We start from the raw sequence: 21,676 nt of genomic DNA on the forward strand, positions 1-21,676 counted from the left end.
TCGTGATTCGTGCATACGAAAGCAGAAGTGTTAAAATATAACCAATAAGGATAAATGACGGTAAATAATTTGAAGGGTCCAAAGACATAAATTTAGACAAATATCAAACTCATGAGTCATGAGAAGACTTCCTATTTTTATGTACTGACGTAAAGCAATATTCATGTAATGACTTGGATATAAATCACCAACACACAGGCCCTTCAACCTTCGTGAACCAAAGATTTCAACAGATCGTTCTCAACTCAAATCAATCGACTTTTAATGGACTATTTGGCCAATTTTGGCAAAATTTAAATCCTTGTGTCCGTACAATACATGAGTCAATAAGTAGCAGCCTAGATTTTTTATTTTGATTTTTATTTTTCCTTTAAAGGAAGACTAGACCCTGAAATATTTAAGCGCCCGTCGCGCGTGCACAAGCAAAACAGAAACAAATTGCACGAATCCACTGCTTTCTGGTTTCTGCCTAGAGAGAGATTCTTAATTAACTGCAGAAAGATTCTGCTTTTGGCAGTAAATTTAAATTTTGTTATTTCATTGACTATTATGTTACAAGCAACAACTTAACACGATCATAACACCTCCTTTTCAAGTTTTAACACAGCCATGAAGGCTTCTTGGGGCACATCAACTTTGCCTATTGCCTTCATTCGTTTCTTCCCTTCAGCCTGGCAACAACCAAAATAGATGCAAAATCAGTTAATAATGTATAAGCACAGCCTAATCTGGCTAATCATAGTATATAGTCTGTTTCCTACAATTTGCTCGATCAAGAGATAAACCAAAATTATTCAGCAGTTTAGTTAAAATCTCCATCCAGTACAGGAGTAATAGCATGCTGAAAATATTTACACTACTAGAACTGTGTTATTGAACTGTGAAATCCAGTTAGTTGCCATTTCCCCGGGTTGCAATGAAAAACTGAGCGACGTAATAAAATGTTGCACCTAATTTACATGTCATTAACAACGAGAAAAAGTTACATCTATAATTTCAACCTAAACATGTGAGCATAGTGCTTTCCTATATTCAACGTTCTAATGTGCATATTGCCTATAAGCACTAACGCACCGTGCTTTAGACTTCTGCCAAACACGGCTCTGTAGTAATTGATTGTAAGAAATGTGATTCAATGCAACCAAGCTTTTAATTGCAAGTAATTTAGGTCAAAGTGACAAGAAGCATAGATGGGGGAAAGATAACTACTAATTTCTTTAATTGTAAGACTAGAACCGAATATGACAAGCTCAACCTCCCACTGTTGAAACTTGAAACATTAAAACATCAGTGAGAGGAATGAGGACATACGAAAAATGGAAATATAATATTTTGGCAAGATATAATACCTGTTTCTTGAGCAATTTCTTTTTCCTTGAAATGTCCCCACCTTAAATAATAAAGCAAAAATACAGAAAACATTCAGTTCAGAAACATAGCAAACCCAATTGAGAAGTTCTTCCGCAAATGACTACACAGAAGACAACAAGCTGGAAACAATTAGCATGGAAAAAGCCAAATAAAACTGTATCTTTACTGCTCTTGACAGATGTAAAATATAAGAAACACTTTGGTCTTGGACGGAGAAGAAATTAATCTGTAGAAAGTGATGAATGAGAGGAAAGGGAGAGATAAACTAAACTTTGCTTTCAACTAATAAAAGGTTCAGCATTTCCAAAGCTGAAATCTTTCTGAAAATTAAAAATATGATCCCTCATCTATCATCAATATAACCATGTTTGGAATGATAAAAGAAAAATATTTGGACATTAAATAAAACATCAAGCAGCAATAAGTTGTGATTAATAAGACGTATTAAATTTTATAACTACACATGGATTTTTCCAATCATCCCAACACCCTCAAATATCAGTTCTGCACTCCAATTCAACCCTTTTGAAAAAACCTAAACAGATACTACCATCTCTGTTTACTTAAATTAGAACAAATATGTGTGCATTTTTCCTTTTTTGTTTCAAAGAGTGTATACAAGTGAACATTGATACTTTCCTAACTGAATAGCATATTCTTGAGATGTTAGGTTGGAATTGTCAATTTCAAGGACTATTTTTATTTTTTTTCATCTGTTGAGTAGAAATATAACAAATTGAACAAAGAAAGTGAGAGAATTTCCACCAGCGATTTTCACTTTTAACATAATTATTGACAATAAATTGAACTACAGTTATGTTGGATAACGATTAGAGGCCACACATGACAACAAACATCCATATTGATAAAACGTGAGTCCGTATGAAATAGTTGAATGCATAGTTTCTGCTGCTAACCTCAAGTAACACAAAATTAATGCAAAAATATTGTATATTTACAGAATATTTATCGTTAAGAAATGTACAGGTTCCTTAAGAGGCTAACCATAGCATTTGGCCAATACATCCTTCCTAATTGCTGACAAAGCTTCACTGGCAATCACTTTTGAACCTATGCATGCCTGTCAATGTCATATTACATAAACATTTAACCAAATTAGTGTATAATTAAAAATAAAAATAAAATAAAAAGAGTATGTTCCAGAATCAGCCACTTGTATCTCTGTCTCAACATATGAAGTTTTAGAATGGAATATCACCAGCAACCCCCCCCCCCCCCCCCCAAAAAAAAAAGAGATTCTAACCAGAATGCTCTGGAATGCAAAAATCAACACCATTATGTGCATTACTACGTAAGTTTCTGTGTCAAGCAGCATCTGTATTTATGATACACAGACACCAGCACTACAAGTAGTTGGCATGATACAAGCTCGTTGACATAAAAATATGTAGTATCATTATACGCACAAATATATACATGTACCATTGGGTTAAAGAGACAGCGATTGAGAATTTTATGTCCCAATTTAAGTCACACTCCTTGACCCTTAACATGCATTCAAATATAGATGCATAGAAGGGGAGGAAATTGGGGGCTAGTTTGCTTAGCTGGTAAAGCCTCTTGGGGTAGTACAAGAGATTGGGGGTTCTAACCTTTCTCACTTGGGTAGGGGAGAGGATGAATTGCCATTAGGCATACTGAAAGGATTTACAAATCTTACTTGGATTGGTACTTTAAACATTTGTCGTGGAATAAGCTCCTTCAACTTTTGAGTCAAAGCCCGGCCAACAGCATATGCCTGAAAAACAGAGTTTGCTTGGATCTCAAAACAATTTTGTCTAAGGAAAAAAATTTAACTCTCGAAAGGTTCCAGCTCAAACTTTACAGCAGCCTTTACCCTATAACTCATATAAAGAAAATATAAATTTAGAGCCCACAGGTGAGGCCATCTATGAAAATCACTTCTTCAAACTGATAATCCTAAAACGACGAATATCAGGCAACAGGTAAGTCCTTAACATACTAAAATTAATCCTAAAACGACTAACAACAAGCAACAAGTAAGTCCTTAACGTACTGAAATTAAAGGAGAGGGTGGAGCAAATATAGATTATTAGGTAAAATCAGCCATCTCTTGGACAAATATTAGCCATGGCTGGTGACATTCCATACATCAATGCCATTTCCATTCAAAATTTACATGTATTAACAAAATTAACAAAAATTAGCTACTTATGTAAATTTCCATAACTTTCTATTGCAAAAATAAGAAAGAATAAAAAGAAATTCTTATAGTTTTCATGGTTCTGTATTTGGTAATCACTCCAAATAAAAGAAAGCCCAAAGTTGTGTGCATGATGAAGATTCGTCTGCCTGTCTTAAGCATTTCCTTTTTCAAGGTTTGCAGCATTTTCGTATTCCATGAAGTTTTCCTTAAGATTAATATCCACAAATTATATCCTGATGAGCCAAAGTTAACTAACCTTATCCTTGTGCACAATAGTTGCCAATGGTTCGACACAATCGCCATTAATTAATATGTCCAGCTTTATTAATTGGCTTTCCTTGTACCTGACAGTTAGATTGAGAAGAAATTATGCAATATTGCAAGTACAAACCCAACCCGTAAAAAGAGAGATGTTAAACAGATGTATGTGATACACAGTTATACGACTCAAAATCCAAATTCCGGATGCATATAGGAAATAATAATAATTCTTGTTTTTCAGATAAACGAGATTTACCTTTTTGTATTTTCTTAAGGCTGGTACTCACCTTAAGAAAATGTAGCTTCTGTACAAACAAGGATAAGAATATTCTTGTTTTTCAGATAAATGAGATTTACCTTTTTGTATTTAATGAAGGAAAACTAGACTGTGAAAGCCTTCTAAATGGCTTTAATGATAAATATGTACATATGGTTGTTAGAGCTCAAATGTACAATGGGCCACTGGAGTTTTCTTTTTAGCACTAGCTTAGATGGGGACTTGTAATATCTCATAGGTAAAAGATGCAATTTATTACTCCTTTCACATAGCAGAGTTAATTTACTTTTATCCTGCTTTTGAACAATATTAAACCCATTGATTCAGCAGCCCAACAGTATCATCAGCTTCCTCATTTTACTCCTCTTAAAGTTATTTATGACACACTCAAGCTAAAGTTTCCCATGAGGGAACATTAAGAAGCTGAAAATTAATGAATAATGATTATTTCTATAACATGCACAGAAGTTTCACAAAGGAAAACACTAAAAATGATTACCCAAGAAATGTGTATTCCATGCTAGCATAGCCCTTAGTTCTAGATTTTAACTGGTCAAAGAAATCACCCACCATCTGCAAACAAATATACAGAAATTATAAGGAAAAAAACAAAATATGAAAAATTAAACAAGGGAAGCCCAAAATAGTAAGAAGTGGCTTCAAGTAACCAGATCAATGCAAAAGGGAAACAAGCAGCCGAATGTTACCTCAGCAAGGGGTAATTCATAGATTAAAGATGCTCTGCTCTCAGTAAAATATTTCATTTCCTTAAACTCTCCCCTTCTATCTTGAGCCAGCTCCATAAGTGAACCAATATACTCTTTTGGGGTAAGCAACTCAATCTGAAGGGAAAATATCAAATTAAAGTAACTTATTAATTTTTAAAGCTCCATAAGAATGATTTAATTTGGAGTTGAACAGCAGAAGAAGTAACAAGTATCTAAAGATGAAAGATGTAACCTTAACAAACGGCTCTTCAATTGACCTCCTTTGTCCAGGTTCAGGAAGTAAAGAAGGATTTGAGCACTCAACCTTCAAGAATGTTGTTATAAGGTATACCAATAAGAAATACGAGATTACACGATACACCCACATGTAATATATATTAAATGCAAGAACTTTTATCTGGGGAAAATTACATCATCACACTTTTTCTATCCACTAAAACTTCTTGTGCATTGACTTGCAACAAAATTATTCAACCCAAATCTCACCTATCCAGGATGAAAAAAATTAGGGAATTAAAAAAAAAAAAAAGGAGGACACAACTTAGGACCCATTTGTTTCCATTTCAAATACTACTTTTGCCGACAAAACAGAAAATAACAAGTACAATACTCGGAGAATAGGATTTAAAGTTGATATTTTTGTCTGGACTGGGTGTAAGAAACCAGCAAAATGCTGATGAAGCAGACAGTAACATAAAGGAAGGTGAAGAAGAAACAGAGTGTGGATGAAACGATTGTTACAAGTAAGCCTTCAAGCAAGTGAGCAGGGAAATGGTGATGAAGAGTGAAGAAAGAGATTAGTACCAGTAAAATAAGCAAGTGACAAAATTGAGTTGCAACTAAATCCAAAGTCAAAATGACAGAAAAAGGCATGACAAGTAATTGCATTAGCAGCAAGTACGAGTATCAGATATGAGACTCCTTCACAGCAATGCCCACTCATAAAAACAATCTATGGTTCCAAGATAGAGGCATTTAACCAGCCTTCAACCCTTTAAATCATTTTATTTATTTAGATAAATGAAAAGCATAAGCATGCAGAATTGGTTCTATGTAATCTGAATTTTCAAGCTTTTTCCTACATCCTGGAGATGCTATGCATAGATGTGGCAGCCATACTTTCAACATCAAAATCCACATGCTTATGAAGATGCAAAAAAACCAGACCAGATACAGGAAGTTCAGGATTAAAAAATTACAGTTTGACCATTAACGCAATTCACTCTGTACACGACACTTGGGGCAGTAGTTATCAGGCTCAAATTGTATTCTCGCTCGAGCCTTTCCTGCAAGAAAATTTTCCAAGGGTCAATACCAACTTTCCAAATTCTCCCCAACTTACAAGTCAATAATACTAGCAAAGTTGAAAAGAGAATAAACCTGGACAATTTCCATGTGAAGCAAACCCAAAAACCCACATCTAAAGCCAAAACCCATGGCACTTGAAGTCTCAGGCTCAAACTGCAAAGAAAGCATCATAACAAGATGAAGCACTGCTTCTTAATAGTATTATTTAAAAAATAAGCGGGTACACATCTTGCATTTACAGCAAACATAAATGAAAATGTTCATGAACCCTTAAAACTCCAATCACTTTAAGAAAGAGACATATTATAGAGAGCAAGTGCAGCTTATGCTGTAAGGCTGCTATCACAAGCATCTCAGATAAAAAAATCCCCTGAGACTACTTCCTAAACAAAGGATAATAATATAAGTAAAACAATTCAAGAAGCATTACCAAACAACAGAATCTTTTCAATGGACAAGTAACCTAAAAAGAAACCTAGATTTAGTTTCAACTAAGACTAATGTAATACCCTATTTGGAACTTCAAAATACGAGAGCTTTTTTGGGTGTTTCACAAGATAATTAACAGAACGAAAGCTGAAATCGCTTAAACTTGGTTTCCTTTCATAAGTTGTATTAGGGGACCAGATAAAATACTAAAATGCAAATAAATAATTAAATAAACAACTCCAATATTCAAATCCTCCTCATTTTAAGGGAACTTTTTATAATTAGTTCTGAGTCTCTCTTTCATTAGTCACCACATCTCTTAAATCACTTCAAGAGTCAGAAACTGTTAGAAGGATAATGAACTTCACAATTTCAACTCCTGAAATGGTGTTTCTAGTGTAGTATTAAGGATGTGTTCAATAGGAATATTCTTAAAACAGACAACCCTTGTATATGGCATATTAGCAATTTCACTACCTTCAAGGCAGCATCATTAAGTTGCAGTTTTTCCAATGCATCACGCAGTTCCGGAAACCTGCCAACAAAATGGACAACAAATGATGGTGTAGGCATAGACGTCAACAAAGTTACATTCTATCGTACCAGAAAGCCAAAAAGAACAAGCTGGAGAATTATACTGGTCAGCATCAACTGGAAACAGGCCACAGAATACCATTGGAGTGGCTTCCTCATATCCAGGTAGCAAGTTATCTGCCTTTCTATTGAAGTGCGTGATAGTGTCACCCACTCTAGCATCTGCTACAGATCTTATAGAAGCTGAAAGGTAGCCAACCTACAATAAAGGCCCAGATAACTGGGAGAAGGGTTAGCTAGAAAACTGCATAGAAGCTTGCAATATATCCATACACATAAGGGATAGAGATCTTTTAACTTATATTTTAAATTTTTGAAACAACCTCCAACCATTCATCCTATTTGTCCAATGGTATAGTGTTACTGAGTTGGCGACAATAAATGCTATACATTGACTTTACATCTATACCATTGTGTGCTACTGAGTGTAAAGTGCATATAAGTTGTGTATTGTCTCTTGAGGTATCTTCCCTATGTCTTAACACTGTATGTCTTGTACTTTTACTTCAGCAATAGACAATAAAGATAACCTTCTCTATTTCGTACTCTCTATCCCTCTGTCTCACAGAGAGAGAGAGTGTGTGTGTGTGAGAGAGAGAGAGAGAGGAAGACAGCAGCCACCAAAAAAATAAAAAGATACTATGAAAACATGAAACAACACGTCATACTGAGAAGGATGCTAATGGATAAGAATCATTTTACCTCACCTGCTTGAAGTTCTTCCACTTGCATTTGATTGGGGGATAACACTCCAATTTCATCAGCATAATAATCCTGAAGTTTAGACTAAGTTATTACAAAGTTGTCACAAAGTTTGAAACTGCTTCCAGATTATCACAGAACAAAACCTATAGTTAATTATCATCACTCATTACACTTTTCAAAATACATTAGCAGCTTTCCTCACAGAGTGAAATTTGGAAAAGACCTAAATGACCATTATAATAACTTGCAACAAAACAGATAGACCGAATGCAAACACATGTATGTAAAGTTATTTTTTGATAAGGTTATCCCACAAATCTTCAAATTAAAGGTATAGAAAAGACTTAAAAGTTGAAAAAGTAGTTCACCTTCCCACTGGCCATAAAGTAAATTCTGTCACCTTTCTTTATAGTCCCATCAATGACTCGAAAATATACGATCACTCCCCGATATGGATCGTAATAACTGCATAATCATAAAATAAATTTAAAAAAAAAAGTGAAAACAATAAAATATTTTCAAGAACTTTATTAAGATGAACAGCAACAGCAAGTATTAGGGTTACTGATTCTCTGGAAAAATATGTAAAAGAAATTGAGAATTCTCTGTAGGAAGCGTCAACTCAAGCATGCACATGTTAGTAATTTTATGAAGAATGAAAAGCACTTGTTTCAATCATGAAGACTTGCTTAGATAATCCTCTATATGACAGACTTTCATAATCCATCTTCGCATGATTAATCAATCAGAAATCTAAACAATCAAATGCCTGAAGGTGAATAACTTGAATAAAGTATGCCCCGGTATTAGAATTTTAAAAACAATAATTAAACAAACAGAAACATGAGTTTCAATGTCAAGGAAGAAAGACAAGTAAAAAGCATACCTATCAAATATTAAAGCCCTAAAAGGACATCCAGCAGTATTGGAGGGTGGAGGAATCCTTTTAACAATTGCATTCAGAATTTCATTTATACCAATGCCCTCCTACATAGCATCCAAAGAAGCATAAAATATTTAAAACTAGTGAATTCTTTAATAATCTAATTTCACTGAGTACCCTCCCCCACCCCCCAAAAAAAAAAGCCACAGGCCAACAGTGGAGCCAAATGTCATGCAACTAACCTTTGCAGAGCAGAGAATTGCATTGGTACAATCTAGCCCAATAACCTACACAGAAAATGTGCGACCTTTAGCACTACTTTCTAACAAATGTCCGCACCAAAATCCTATTTTCAGCCGATTTTTGTACTCAGAGCAAGACAATCAATAGTATATATAATTAAGTTGGTGTAACTGAACTTAAGAAAGGGCAGAAAGATGCAATGAGAATGCATAAATGCGTAACAATTCCATCTTGTCAGGAATTCATTGTAAATCATTGCACACTTTTTGCATCATTGTCAGTTTCTACTTCAGTTTCATTGACAACTTTGATGACAACTGGTACACATCACAAATGTACCACTTGATTTTTCTTCATCTTATAAAATCATAAATTTCTTTTGTAAAGACAAAAAGAGTATTGAAGCCCTTACATATCCCTTCACATGCAAGGCCAAATTTAGTTAGCGGTGTGACAAATGTATCCAAACACAGGCCCATCTTGCCTATGCTGTAATTTAGTCAATAAAATGAAATCCTAGTTAAACACAATGATACTATTGAATACTCATAAATACCAAAAGCTAAAGCCAATGGAAGTAAATATGTTATAGCTTATCACTATCAAACCCAAATTTTTTCATGTGCCTAAGACGAAAAATTTACACTAGCTTTGGCAATATCTGTGACATCTGAAAAACAGCAATGGTCCAACATGAACTACACACCCATTAAAAGAACCTGCTTTTTGCAAACCAACCTCTTCAATTTCCCTAGCAACACGACTCGGTTCAGCACCAGGAAGATCTATTTTGTTCAACACCTGAAACAGGTGCCAATGCTCTATCTCAATTGACTTTTAATAACATAAGCAGAGATTTATGAATCAACATACAGTCATGAGTGTAAGTAAATAAAATCCTAATATTTTGAATATTTTAATTGTAAAATGCTAATCACAAGACTTAAACAGGTTAGAGATAATTAATCAAACATAACCTTTCCTCTCGGCTTACATGACATGTGTTCTAAGTGCAACCATACAAGAATTTCTAGGAGCTTCAATGCATTTCATGAGCATAGTCAAAAACAATTTTTCAGTGATCATATGTCTGCCACAATGACATTATCAAGGCAATAATTTATCTCCACCACTGTATTTAATCAACAATTTTACATATATAAGCCCTAAACACCATCCAACTCCAGCTCTTCTACCCCCTCAGCTCCCTTTCAAAAGAAAGAAAAGAAAAAGGAAATAGATGATTTTATTCATGGAAAATGTATTTCCTAACATTTCTCAAATTATCTCCATTATCAGCATTTTCCTAAATTCAGTTTCAAGCTAAAAGTATGGTATATTTCATGTATCGCTATTTGAGTACTCAGGCCAAAGACAAAATATTTGAAAGGAAAAATAAATAAATAAATAAATCAACGAGTAAACATAAAAGTATTGACGAGACAAAGAATGATGGCTTACTTACTGGGATAATTTCAAGATTGTTTTCCAAAGCCAAATAGACATTAGCCAGTGTTTGGGCTTCCACTCCCTGCAAAATAAGAAAGATATATGCAGTTAATAGTGATAATGAATGCAGTAATATTAATGGCAGTGGTGGTGGTCTCAGTGGTACAGAAGAATACATGCATTTGGCAACAGGTCAGTTAACAAATTTCAGTGAGCTATCGGACATAAAAGTTTAATTATATCAACAGAACCAGGACAAGAATGTCTAAACAATTTTCTGTGTTAAATGGTATAAGTAGTTAAATAAAATGATATGCTAAGTACAGAGTAGATAAAAGTTACCTGAGAAGCATCTACAACAAGGAGAGCACCCTCACATGCAGCAAGAGAACGAGAAACCTACACACAAATGAAATGAGAAAAGGATGTCAAATCTCAATCCTCAGAAGTTGTAGAAATAGACAAAGTGTCATGTTTCGACACAGAAGTAGACGATGGCAATGTCTAGGGCCTCGTCAAAATACTTTCATCCCCTGATATATTCCATTTAATTACCTCATACGAGAAGTCCACATGCCCTGGCGTGTCAATAAGATTCAAGCAAAACGGTTCATTTTCGAATACATAACGCATTCGAGCTGCCTGCCACAAAAATTTGACCAAAATAAGTTGTAACATCAAAACTCATAAAGACATATATGTGAACAAAATAAAGAAAGACATAAATCCCACTAATATATTACCAGAAAATAAAACTATACAGGGAAAGTCATAATGACATCAAATCAGCTATTTTCAATTTGCATCTTACAATTAGAAGTTCACCACAGATCTTCTTACAGAAAATCTGAGGAACTGATCCCCAATTAATATCTCTAACATCTACTCATATTTGCATGACTTTAGCATTTAACAAGTAGCACATATTTATTCTTACATCAAAACGATTAAAAATTAACTTAAAAAGGTCTTATTTACTTGGAAATTTTGAACTGTTCAAAAACAAGACACAAGTATATCCAGGGAGACATGAATGATAACACAACATGCAGAGGTTACGGAAATTCAATTATTTTCCACTACATCATTTCAATCAGCACAAAACTAAATTTTTTATTTTTATAAATTCCACCACACGGTTGCCATTTTACCACCCCAAATACACAAAAGTACTCTAAAATTATGGAAACACAAGAATGCTGAGTCAGCAGCTTCTTAGAGAATCAAATTTCCATAGCCATGAAAGGCCATCACCAACTCCTATTGCTTGAAAAGAAATATCACAACAAAAAAGATAATTTAAGCAACAACAATAGACATGCTAACCAAGCAACAATTGATTATGAAGCTTAAAAAATTTATTAAAAAAAAAAAAACCTGTAGTTTGATAGTGATGCCTCGTTCTCTCTCCAAATCCATGTTATCGAGAAACTGCTCCTTCATATCTCGCTTCTGTACAGTGCCAGTCATTTGCAACAATTTGTCCGCTAAAGTCGACTTCCCATGATCAATATGAGCTATTATGCTGAAGTTCCTTATGTTTGATGCAGGAACCTGGAAATGTACATTTGCAGCAGTCAAATATATAGTTAAGTTAATCTCCATTAAACTAATTAACGAATTAATTAATTAATAAAAAAAGAAATGAAACCTTTAAGAGACGGTCCTGTCCAACTCGAGTGGCCAACTCGGCATCTGTAGCCTGGCTCTGGCAAGAGACTCGAAAGACACAGCTATGTTTAGAGATAGAGAGAGAATAATTGCAGCGCCGGTGAGATTTAGAAAGGAAATGTGAGAGTGATGAGATGTGAGGCTTCTTTAGTGTTGCAAACGTTTGGTGTTTTATGGATAAGACGGGCGCTGGTGAAGAAGAGAGCTCTGTGGCCATTTCGAAACAAAACAACGCTACGCAAAGCTACTGGTTTTTCTCTGAAGCGCGCCTTTAAATTGGTACCGGGTAATTTTTATGGGACCTCCCCTCAAGTTTAGCGTATTAACACCATGATGGAAAGTATCACTGTAATTATAAAGACCTTTCCTGATATTAGTATTCTATTATCTTAACTGTTAATAGATTGTCAAAATTTCGATAATACCCTTGCTTCAAAATATTTAATTATTAGATAAAACTGATGGACTATTGGGTAATAAAAAATCCATCATTTCTAACATACCCCAAACATTAAGTAAAATCACACTTCCATTTATACTTTATCACTCAAAAGAACAACATGCAGTAGCATATTCATCAAATTGAACAAACCTATTTTCAAATATAATCAATTAAGTCCTAGCCAAAAAAAAAAAATCAATAACATGTTTAAAATCACTAAACCTTCAAATGTAAGCTGTGATTTGGAAACTAACTACGTATTCACTCCAATACCAATCATGGATTCGTGGTTGATCCGATTATCGGTGAAAGTTTGGGCCACCACAAATTGCAATTCAAAGTGTTGATCTTTTGGTGCTTTCTCAAGAGCAAAAAATTAAAAATGGCTATATTGTAGCTTGTGGATTTGGTGTCAGAAACGAGTAGCATGTTAACGTGATCTAATGAAAATTTAATTTTACTTTTCTCCAATGGTTAAAGAATTAAGCTGCCTAATTGAGTGATGTTAGAATATTAATGTATTCTTAGACTTAATTCAACTTCATTTTAATGTTCTATAAATTTTAAAAGAGTTTTTATGATTTTTACCCTTTTATTATGACGTTATACATATTCTCATACTAACGTCAAGGGAGATTTTCTATAATTACGTTAATACTTTCTATCACAGTATTAATATGCTAAACTTTAGAGGGAGGTCTCGAAAAAATTACCCAATTGGTACCTGTCCTTGCTTTTTATTTTAGCCACAATTAAATGAAAAGGAAAACCCAGTAACCCGAAAAAGAAGTGGGCCTATTTTTATGGGCCTAGGCCTCATTGTATTTAGCTTCATTGTTGACCTAAGGTCCGTGCTTTTATTCTCTTGCTGTTTGTTCCGTCACTTGGATTTACCGAATACTAATAGTTACAACTCCTTTAAAACAAGATGAATGGTTCAGGAATCAGAACTGAATCAATCGATCGATTCATTTTTAAATTCGGTTTAAATTGGTTCGAATTTGAAGAAAGAAAATGCGTAATTATCCCATTATATTGAATTAATCTGGAAATTAATGGTTATTAGATTAGTTTTATTTTTGTAGACCGTAAATAATTTCGGGAAAGTATTTAAGAAATGATATCATGAAGGTGGCAAGCATCATTCAGCTTAGTCAATTTCATCCTTAGAAGTGAACTTTCACTATTTTCTCAAAGCTACAAGAGTTGCTCTTACTTAAGGCTTTTTTCCTTGATTTATCCTTTTAAATTCAAAATGTACTTTCAGTAATAAACTTAATAGTAGACTAACTAGCCCCCATTGTATACATCATCTTTTGCTAAAATCTAAACACCAAATCCAAGCTTACTAGCTGGATAGACCCCATTTACTCCGCTTTCTTTATGCTGCTTCTGCCTTGAGAGCTTCACACCATTTTCCTCTTTTGTCTTGCTAGGTTCCCTTTTTGATTCATCTCTCCATGTTTTCCTGTCAAGCAAGAATTGATAAATGAAAGGATAAGATACCATATAAAATGTGAACTGCTTACTTGGTGAGCTAATTTGTCTTAGATTAATCTCAAGAAACAAATATAAGATCAAACCTGAGTTGAAGGAAAAGAAACAGCGCACCAAAAACTGCAGTTCCCCTTACAACAGACTTCAGCACTATCCTTCCATAAGGCTTGTGTGTAGCTGCACTCAGATCATCTGTTCTATCAGGATTTTCATCTTGAAGAATATTCACCTCTTCATGTTCTTGGTTATCCTGTTCAACAGGATATATAAGCCCAAAAGCAATTCAGATCACGAGTTCTGAAAAGAGACCCAAAGCCAAAATATTAAATGAAGCAACAAACCTGGTTCTGCGTGTCACATGTATCTCTTGCACAGCAAGAATCATTTTTGTTATCTATGCACACTTGAGAACTGCAACGACCCAATTTTTCTAGACATTCAGTCGTTGAGCAGGAATCTTCATCAAGTATTGATTCAATTGTGTCGGGAGGACAGGCAGCATCCTGGTGGACTAAAGGATGATTTTCGGAGACTGTATCTAGTCTACTTCTATTTTGGTCAGTGTTACTTTGAATCATTCTATCCCAATGCTGGGAAGCACACTCTTCATCTGCGCTCTTAGGTGCTGGCTGATCTGATTCTGAAATTGTAGCATTACATACCTCTTTGTCACAGTTAGAAAAATTTGATTTCATGTCCGGCACTAAGGTATCTGCCATAGGTTTAGCCAGATTACAAGAAGCATTCTCCACGTGTAAACCCTCTTGTGAAACAGACTGGGGCGAAGTTCCATGACTATTATTTCCATAATTGTCATCAGCTATCATACCAACTGCACATTTGCCTTTCTGATCCCACAGATGAAAGTCAAGCAGCGAATAAGACTGACCCGACAGCAGCTCTAAGCATTGATTGCAATGTTCGTCTTTCAAAGCATTTGATTCTATTTGAGACCATTTGCCCTCATCATTTTCCACCTTTGATTCTACAGACATGCAGGTCCTTTCGTCATTTGAAACATTGTAATCTGGATTGTTTGTGGAACATGAATGAGCACCTGAAAATGATAGGAAATGCTTGGTAGAGGAGCCAACGTTGTTTACTTCCGTGTCAATAGCTGGCTTGTCAGTGATAGATGTTGAATGATGCGCTAGTGTCTTATACTTGAACATGTTCTGGGACACATTATTATTCATAAGGTGAGCCCTGCAATCTAGAAATTCAGGTGACGAAACTACTTTGATATCATATGGTGCATCTAGTTGATCATCAAAATCCAATTCCAGTACATCTGAAATAGGCTTAATTCCAACAGCTGAAGATACTTCCACATCATTTATGTCAAAATGCTTGCTTCGAAATCCATTTTCGATGGTCCTCGGTGTTGAATTTGACCCATGAGAACTGGGACTTCTGTATTCTCCAGAACAACTGTCATTTCCATCAAGCTGAATAGGGCTGCTGGTACCAGTTTCCTGGAAAATCATATCTGAAATTGATAACTGATCGGTAAGATCACTCCTTTCTTGTGTGCTGCCACCCGTACAACCCTCTAAAACATCATTTTCCAGGTCAAGATCACTAAAGTACGTTACACCAGTTTCATTTCTATGCTTGATAGTTCTCGCAGGAGAAGTCCTACCACTTAAATGGATCAACGAATCAACATGCGAAGAAGATGAAACACCATCCTGCTGATAATCATCTTCCCCAAGCAGTAAGCAAGAAGATTCAGATGATTCATTCGAAAACAGAAATTCCATATGATGACCATATTTTTCTGATGGAGAAAACTGCTGAGTTGGAGCATATTTTTCAACCACTGAAGACACTCCAGGAGAATCTATTAAATTAGAATTTATCTGGGATAAAGCACCATAAGAGCAAGTTGTTGTGGAGCCATCGGCTTGAATCATAGAATTGCAGTCTGAATCATCAACAGACTCTTCAGAGCATGTATCAAACTTTTTGTTAGAGGCCGCAACAGAGTTTTTCTACAAAGGATGATGTAAAATGTCAGAAACACAATAAAGCAGATTCACAAAGAAAACAAAAATAAAATCTCTTACAACCAATCTTAGATGCTGAACTCAAAAATAGTCGTTCCCTTAAAGCAGACACCAAGAGAAGTAAAAAAAAAAACTTCTTCGATTTAAGGAAAAAGCTAAAACTCTTTACCTTCTTGAGATCTGCCGTTAAAACTCGGTCTGAGTTGAGATTAGCATTACTCAAAAATCTGCGTTGCGACTGCTCCAACCTTCTCCGGATGCATCCAACATTATCTGTAGGCATAGCAACCGTACAAGTGACCTTATCAAAATCTGGAACCTGTGACAAAACTTGTCAGTACTCAGCTTGTATTTCAAATTGACTAGAGAACAATCTTCATATGTAGTGATGCATGTGTAAGAATACATGCTTCTGAGGCAAATGGATAGAGTGATTCTACAAATCTTACATTTAATTGCCTTGACCTTGCTTTCTTTGAAAGGGATCGTATACACATACAAACTTTTCGAGTATTTTTTTTCTCAACAACATCAGATGGCGAGAAAAGATCAATTCCAGTTAATCCCAGGATTTTGCAAATCTGGATTTAGAAGAAACAAAACAATCGTTAGTTGTATACAACCAAATATATATATGTTAGGAGTGCCATAACCAATTTATTCCTTTTGAGTCTTGGAATGACTGGTTTTAGACTTTTAGCCCTCTAATGATAATCAAACAATCCAAAATTTGGACTGAACACCATTAATGCAAAGCTAAGTTTGTGAATTCTTGGATTTCAAACTATTGATTGTGGTTTTGCACGGTATATAGAGCACCAATGTGCACACTGTCCTTTCCAGAGAATTGCGTTGAGGTTGGACCATAACGTGCTATACTCCAAATCCCCACATGAAAGGACAGGCAAGATGGCGAAGCTTACCTTCAAAAATGAATCCACATTAGAATAAGGCATGTAGCTCCTGCTACTCTTCCTAGGGGCAAATAGCTCATACTTGTATGCTTCTATGTGTCTTAGTTCCTTATACCTCGCCAACAACATTCTCCATACTTCTCCTGATATTTCAAAGCTGCAAATGAAACAAAACCAGAAAAAACAGCAGAGAAATTGCTTAAAGAAAGTTTTAAGAAAAGCAACAAAAACAAGTATTGATGTTTTGAACGAATTACTTCATTTTTCTTTAAATACTTCTTTTCCGCATCCTTAATTCAGATTTCAGTGCAGAATTCTTCTTTTAAATCCAAATTTCCCTTTTATTTTACATATCTTCTCAATTTTACAGAGTATCACTATATATCATCAATAGAAATTCTTTGAGAATAACGCCAGTAATACTGGTACAGTAGTACTATAAAGAAGTGTTTACTATGGTCATGAAAACCTTTGGCACTTGTGCTCTTAACAAATTAAGATTGTTCAGAATTAGCACAAAGATTGAATCAGAACACAGCAGGTCATGCATGATACGGCAACGAACAATAAATAAAAGATAAGTTAAATGGCTTAAGAACAAGCCAAATCCATAATCCATAAGGAGAAAAAAAAAAATGATTTTACTACCAAAATTATTCTGACACATCATGTCAGTTTCATGGTTTGCCGAAAAGCGTATTTTACTACCAAACGTTTGCGCCGTTATCAATTCACTACTATTCCGTTAAGAAAACTTTAATGTTTAACCGAAATTAAATTAAAAGTCGATTTTACCCTTAAGAGTTTAAAAGACTATTAATATTACCCTTTGTAATTTAAGCATTAAAAAAGAAGAAGTCAACAATAACGATTTTAGGATTTAATTTACTAATTCTTTAATCTTTAATTATTTCCCTAAAACGCAGCGTTTAGGCTTCAACCTGAAATGTCTTTAATGTTATTATAACTGGAAATGTCTTTCATCCCCTTATGACATCATCAAGACATCAATAAATTTTTAACTTTCTTAACGGAATAATAGTGAATTGATAACGGCACAAACGTTTGGTAATAAAATACACTTTTCGGCAAACCATAGTACTGATATGATATGCCAGAATAACTTTAGTAATAAAATGATAATATTCCAAAAAAAAAAAAATCAAAAGAAGAGAACCTACAGCAACTCTCCATCAGCTAATAAATCAGACATATTCACGTTGTCATCTAATCTTGTCTGGAGGACCTCTCCTAGCCATATTCTTGCTTGAGTCTGTAAGTAGGAAAAGGGAAATAATATTTACTTAAATATAAAAGAAATGAACACACTAAACTAACGTCCGTCTCAAGGCTTACGAATTCATAATCAAACAATTAATCATACATCTTTGCCGGAAAATCATTTTCTCACATGAGAGCGGAAATACCACGTAATCTTTGAATCTATAAAAGGAATATTCATCTAGTAATAGAGAGGAAAATATTTAATTGATTTTATGCTACCAGTTTAGATTTTTTTTTTTTAATAACTAGAGTATGTAACAGTATTTAGCGAGTATCAAACTCACTAAATCACGATAAACAATTCAATATAAATAAAGAAATAAACTTGAGCAAACAGTGACTAAGTTAATACATTCAACAGATTAAATTTAAATTAAAAAAAGAAAAAAGAAAGTTGAGAACAGAGAAAGAGAGATTAGATGGACCTGCAAGAAGGCGTCATCGAGCTCACGAAAGTTGGATTCAGCCGCAAACGGAGAAGAAGAAGAAGAGGAGGAGGAGGAGTGGCCTTCTTCCATTATTACCATTTTCCCGCCAAAAACAAACAAAACAGACGAAACTCCTCCGGTGAGTTTATGGAATCAACGTGAGCCAAAATAAAACGAAAAAAGAAAAAAAAAACAAAAAGCAAAAAGAGACGGAGCTGCTAGCAAGTGGTGCCGTGGATCCTGCAGTGCACTTTCTGCGCGTTTCCATTTTTCATTTTTAACTTTTATGTTCGCCCTCTCTCCATGCTTTACTCCACTTATTATTATTAATATTATTATTATTATTAATTACACTATTCAGTCATTACTACTGTCTGTCGACTGTCTTGTCTGTTTCCTAGACTCTGGCGTTGGCATTTAGTTTCGAGTATTTTAAGACACAAGCTTTCCTACGGGAGATAGATTAGTCACAGATATGTTATAATATTATATGCTTTGTTTATTATTAAAAAAAATTTTACTAGATTGCAGGATAGACACGTTACAAGGACGTTAACCAGATAACATCTGCCGGTCGCCAAATTTCCTTCGCTCTCTCCATTCACTGACACAAATCACATTTCGCCTCGATTCATCCATTTGTTCTTATGACCATTCGAATTAAAAAATTGGGGTGGCCACTCAAATCAAGGAGAGCCCTGCGGCCCCTGCCCATTCTTGTTGACTTCGTCGTCGTGCTTCAATTAATATCTCACCCTACTCAGTCGTAACGGAGGTTAACAGCTATCAATACTATACACTTCGAGGTTTTTAAATATCGAAGGTTAATTACAATTTTCAAACATTTGTCGTCGGTGTGGCAGCTCATGTCGTTTTAAGATGCGGCTTCTCTTGTACGCGTGGCATTATGTCTCAATCTCGTAAGGGAAAAGGGGCGTGTTTCAACAGCACCAATAGGAGAGAGAAATGACGGATTTCAGTTCACCAAACTCGGGGTAAAACGAACTTTGCTCGTAGGGCCGGGCATTTATCCCATTTAGTTCGGTTCCCGCCCAAAACCGGATCAAGTAATAGAAACTATAATAGGATCAAACCGAACCAAATCAATTTAGTTCCATTCGGTTCAATTCCATAGTTTGAATTGGTTTTATTTTGTTTGATTCGAATAATTTTATCATGTATATTTAATTTTTTAAAAAAAACATAATAAAAATATAGTGTTATTACAATAACAATCTTGAGTCTACAAATTAACATAACAAAGTCAAATAAATTAACTTAATAAAGTTCAACACTAAACAAACTTACATGACAGTTTAGAAATCCACTATAAATTATAAATCTACAATAATAAATAAAACAAGAAAGCAATAACACAAAATCACATACAAATGAAATTTTAAAGTTCCATTGCCAAAACATTCACCACTTTATGATTCTTCAACATGTCTTTTAACATAAAATTATCAACACACGTGCACATCCACGTCCACCATACATACATTATTTCTCAAAGTGATCCAAGTATCAACGGTTAAACAAATTAAAATAAAGTCATACTATCACATGAATAATCACTCGTATGTTATAAAATCTATTTTTAAGTTTTAATTTAAAAAAATTTTCTAATTTTTTTTATCAAAATTGTTTGGTTTTTTAGTCAAACAAAAACCAATTGGTTTAGAGATTTATTAACCATTTGACTTTTACTATACAAACCGAACTGAATGTCCGCCCTTAATTATGAGTGGAAATTAAGTATTAGCTGGAGCTAATTAAAGACTTTATTATTCATCACAAATTTACGTACAATTTGTTTGGGCCTTTAAAAATTTTAGCCACGCAACATCCATTCAATTTTCAATCATGACACCAATTCGAGTGATGCTAGGGCTGGTCAATATCCCATTCGGTTGGGGCCCAAAACGGAACCAAACCAGAATCAATTGGTTCCAAAAAAATTAGAACTGAATGAGAATTGAATTGTTGAACTGAACAGAATCGAATAGTTCAATTTGGTTCGATTTTACATTATTTAGTTTAATATTTAATATTTCCTTTTTTTTATAAACTAATTTAAGATTAATCACCTTAATTTGATCATTTTTTCAGTGCAACTCAATTGTAACAACTAATTATTCATGTTTTACACAAAAGTACTAAATAAAATAATTTTAATAAATAAATATTATTGTATCAATAATTTTTATGTTATTATGAACTGATCAGATTCTCGATTCGGTTCAAACTAAAAAGGAAAATGATGTTCTCACACATTCGCACACAAACGTTTGCACAAAACGGTGCGTTTTGTGCACCTTTAAAAGGCTCTTCGTATGTGCACAACAACACACACACTCTTCCGAGCTCCTCCCACTCGCGTATGCCTCCTTTCACTACAACAAAAAACCACTACCTCCTTTCACTGCAACAAAAACCCAGAAGCTTCCTCATTCTCTAGACACCATTCTCCCTCGCTCTCGGCTCTGTACTCCCTCATTCTCGCTGGATCTGTTTTGCCACACTCTCTCGGCTCCGCCTCCGATCACCCTCATTCTCGGTGGCTCCATTTCCCTCACTGTCTCGGTTCTGATCTGCCTCAATCTCTCCCTCAATCTCTCGATCTCAGTTTCATCTATTTGCAATGAAAATTATGTTTATGGTTGAAATATTATTTTATGTTATTTGTAACTTTGCATTAAATTGTGTATAGCTTTCGGTTTACAAGAAAAAGTTTGAACTAATTTCAATGGACAGGGAACCTCAACCAAACCATTTTCAGCTGCAAAACCATGTTGCAAATGCACTGCATAATCACTCACAAATCTCTAAGCCACATGAACAGACCAAGCAACTGGGTTTTCTCAGATTTCATTCAACTTGACAAAAATCGCATAGACTAACAATACTCTTGCAGTGGCTGCAAACAACCCACTTTTGTAATATCAACAACATCAACTTCAATGAACCATAAATAAATCAAACAAAATATTCT

The 21,676-nt window shown here is 34.6% G+C and overlaps 2 protein-coding genes across 4 annotated transcripts; both read right to left on the minus strand.

The window, feature by feature from the left end:
- Positions 1-517: 517 nt before the first annotated feature.
- Positions 518-12,408, minus strand: LOC18036624 (translation factor GUF1 homolog, chloroplastic). Of its 2 annotated transcripts, XM_006426374.2 has the most exons (22): positions 12,088-12,407; positions 11,814-11,990; positions 10,992-11,078; positions 10,779-10,835; positions 10,453-10,518; positions 9,726-9,788; positions 8,987-9,031; positions 8,748-8,848; positions 8,230-8,326; positions 7,859-7,930; positions 7,201-7,355; positions 7,040-7,097; positions 6,206-6,286; positions 6,025-6,111; positions 5,058-5,129; positions 4,805-4,939; positions 4,597-4,670; positions 3,816-3,903; positions 3,053-3,130; positions 2,377-2,452; positions 1,350-1,390; positions 518-671 (listed from the first exon to the last, which is right to left on the minus strand). In XM_006426374.2, the coding sequence occupies exons 1-22, from the start codon at positions 12,322-12,324 to the stop codon at positions 576-578; spliced, it is 2,043 nt and encodes a 680-aa protein (XP_006426437.1). In that variant the 5' UTR covers positions 12,325-12,407; the 3' UTR covers positions 518-575. The 2 variants fall into 2 exon arrangements, with proteins under 2 accessions (XP_006426437.1, XP_024036764.1); XM_024180996.1 differs by lacking the exons at positions 8,748-8,848; positions 8,987-9,031 and having other exon boundaries at positions 9,694-9,788; positions 12,088-12,408.
- A 1,280-nt stretch (positions 12,409-13,688) lies between these two features.
- On the minus strand, positions 13,689-19,036 carry LOC18037372. 2 transcript variants are annotated; one of them, XM_006426375.2, is made up of 8 exons: positions 18,679-19,036; positions 18,151-18,242; positions 16,979-17,126; positions 16,505-16,636; positions 16,225-16,374; positions 14,388-16,040; positions 14,133-14,296; positions 13,689-14,017 (listed from the first exon to the last, which is right to left on the minus strand). In XM_006426375.2, exons 1-8 carry the CDS (start codon positions 18,778-18,780, stop codon positions 13,876-13,878), a joined length of 2,583 nt encoding a protein of 860 aa, XP_006426438.1. In that variant the 5' UTR covers positions 18,781-19,036; the 3' UTR covers positions 13,689-13,875. The 2 variants fall into 2 exon arrangements, with proteins under 2 accessions (XP_006426438.1, XP_006426439.1); XM_006426376.2 differs by lacking the exon at positions 18,151-18,242.
- Positions 19,037-21,676: the final 2,640 nt, after the last annotated feature.

The sequence above is a fragment of the Citrus clementina genome, unplaced genomic scaffold, assembly GCF_000493195.1.
Source record: "Citrus clementina cultivar Clemenules unplaced genomic scaffold, Citrus_clementina_v1.0 scaffold_7, whole genome shotgun sequence".
In the NCBI taxonomy this organism is placed as follows: domain Eukaryota; kingdom Viridiplantae; phylum Streptophyta; class Magnoliopsida; order Sapindales; family Rutaceae; genus Citrus; species Citrus x clementina.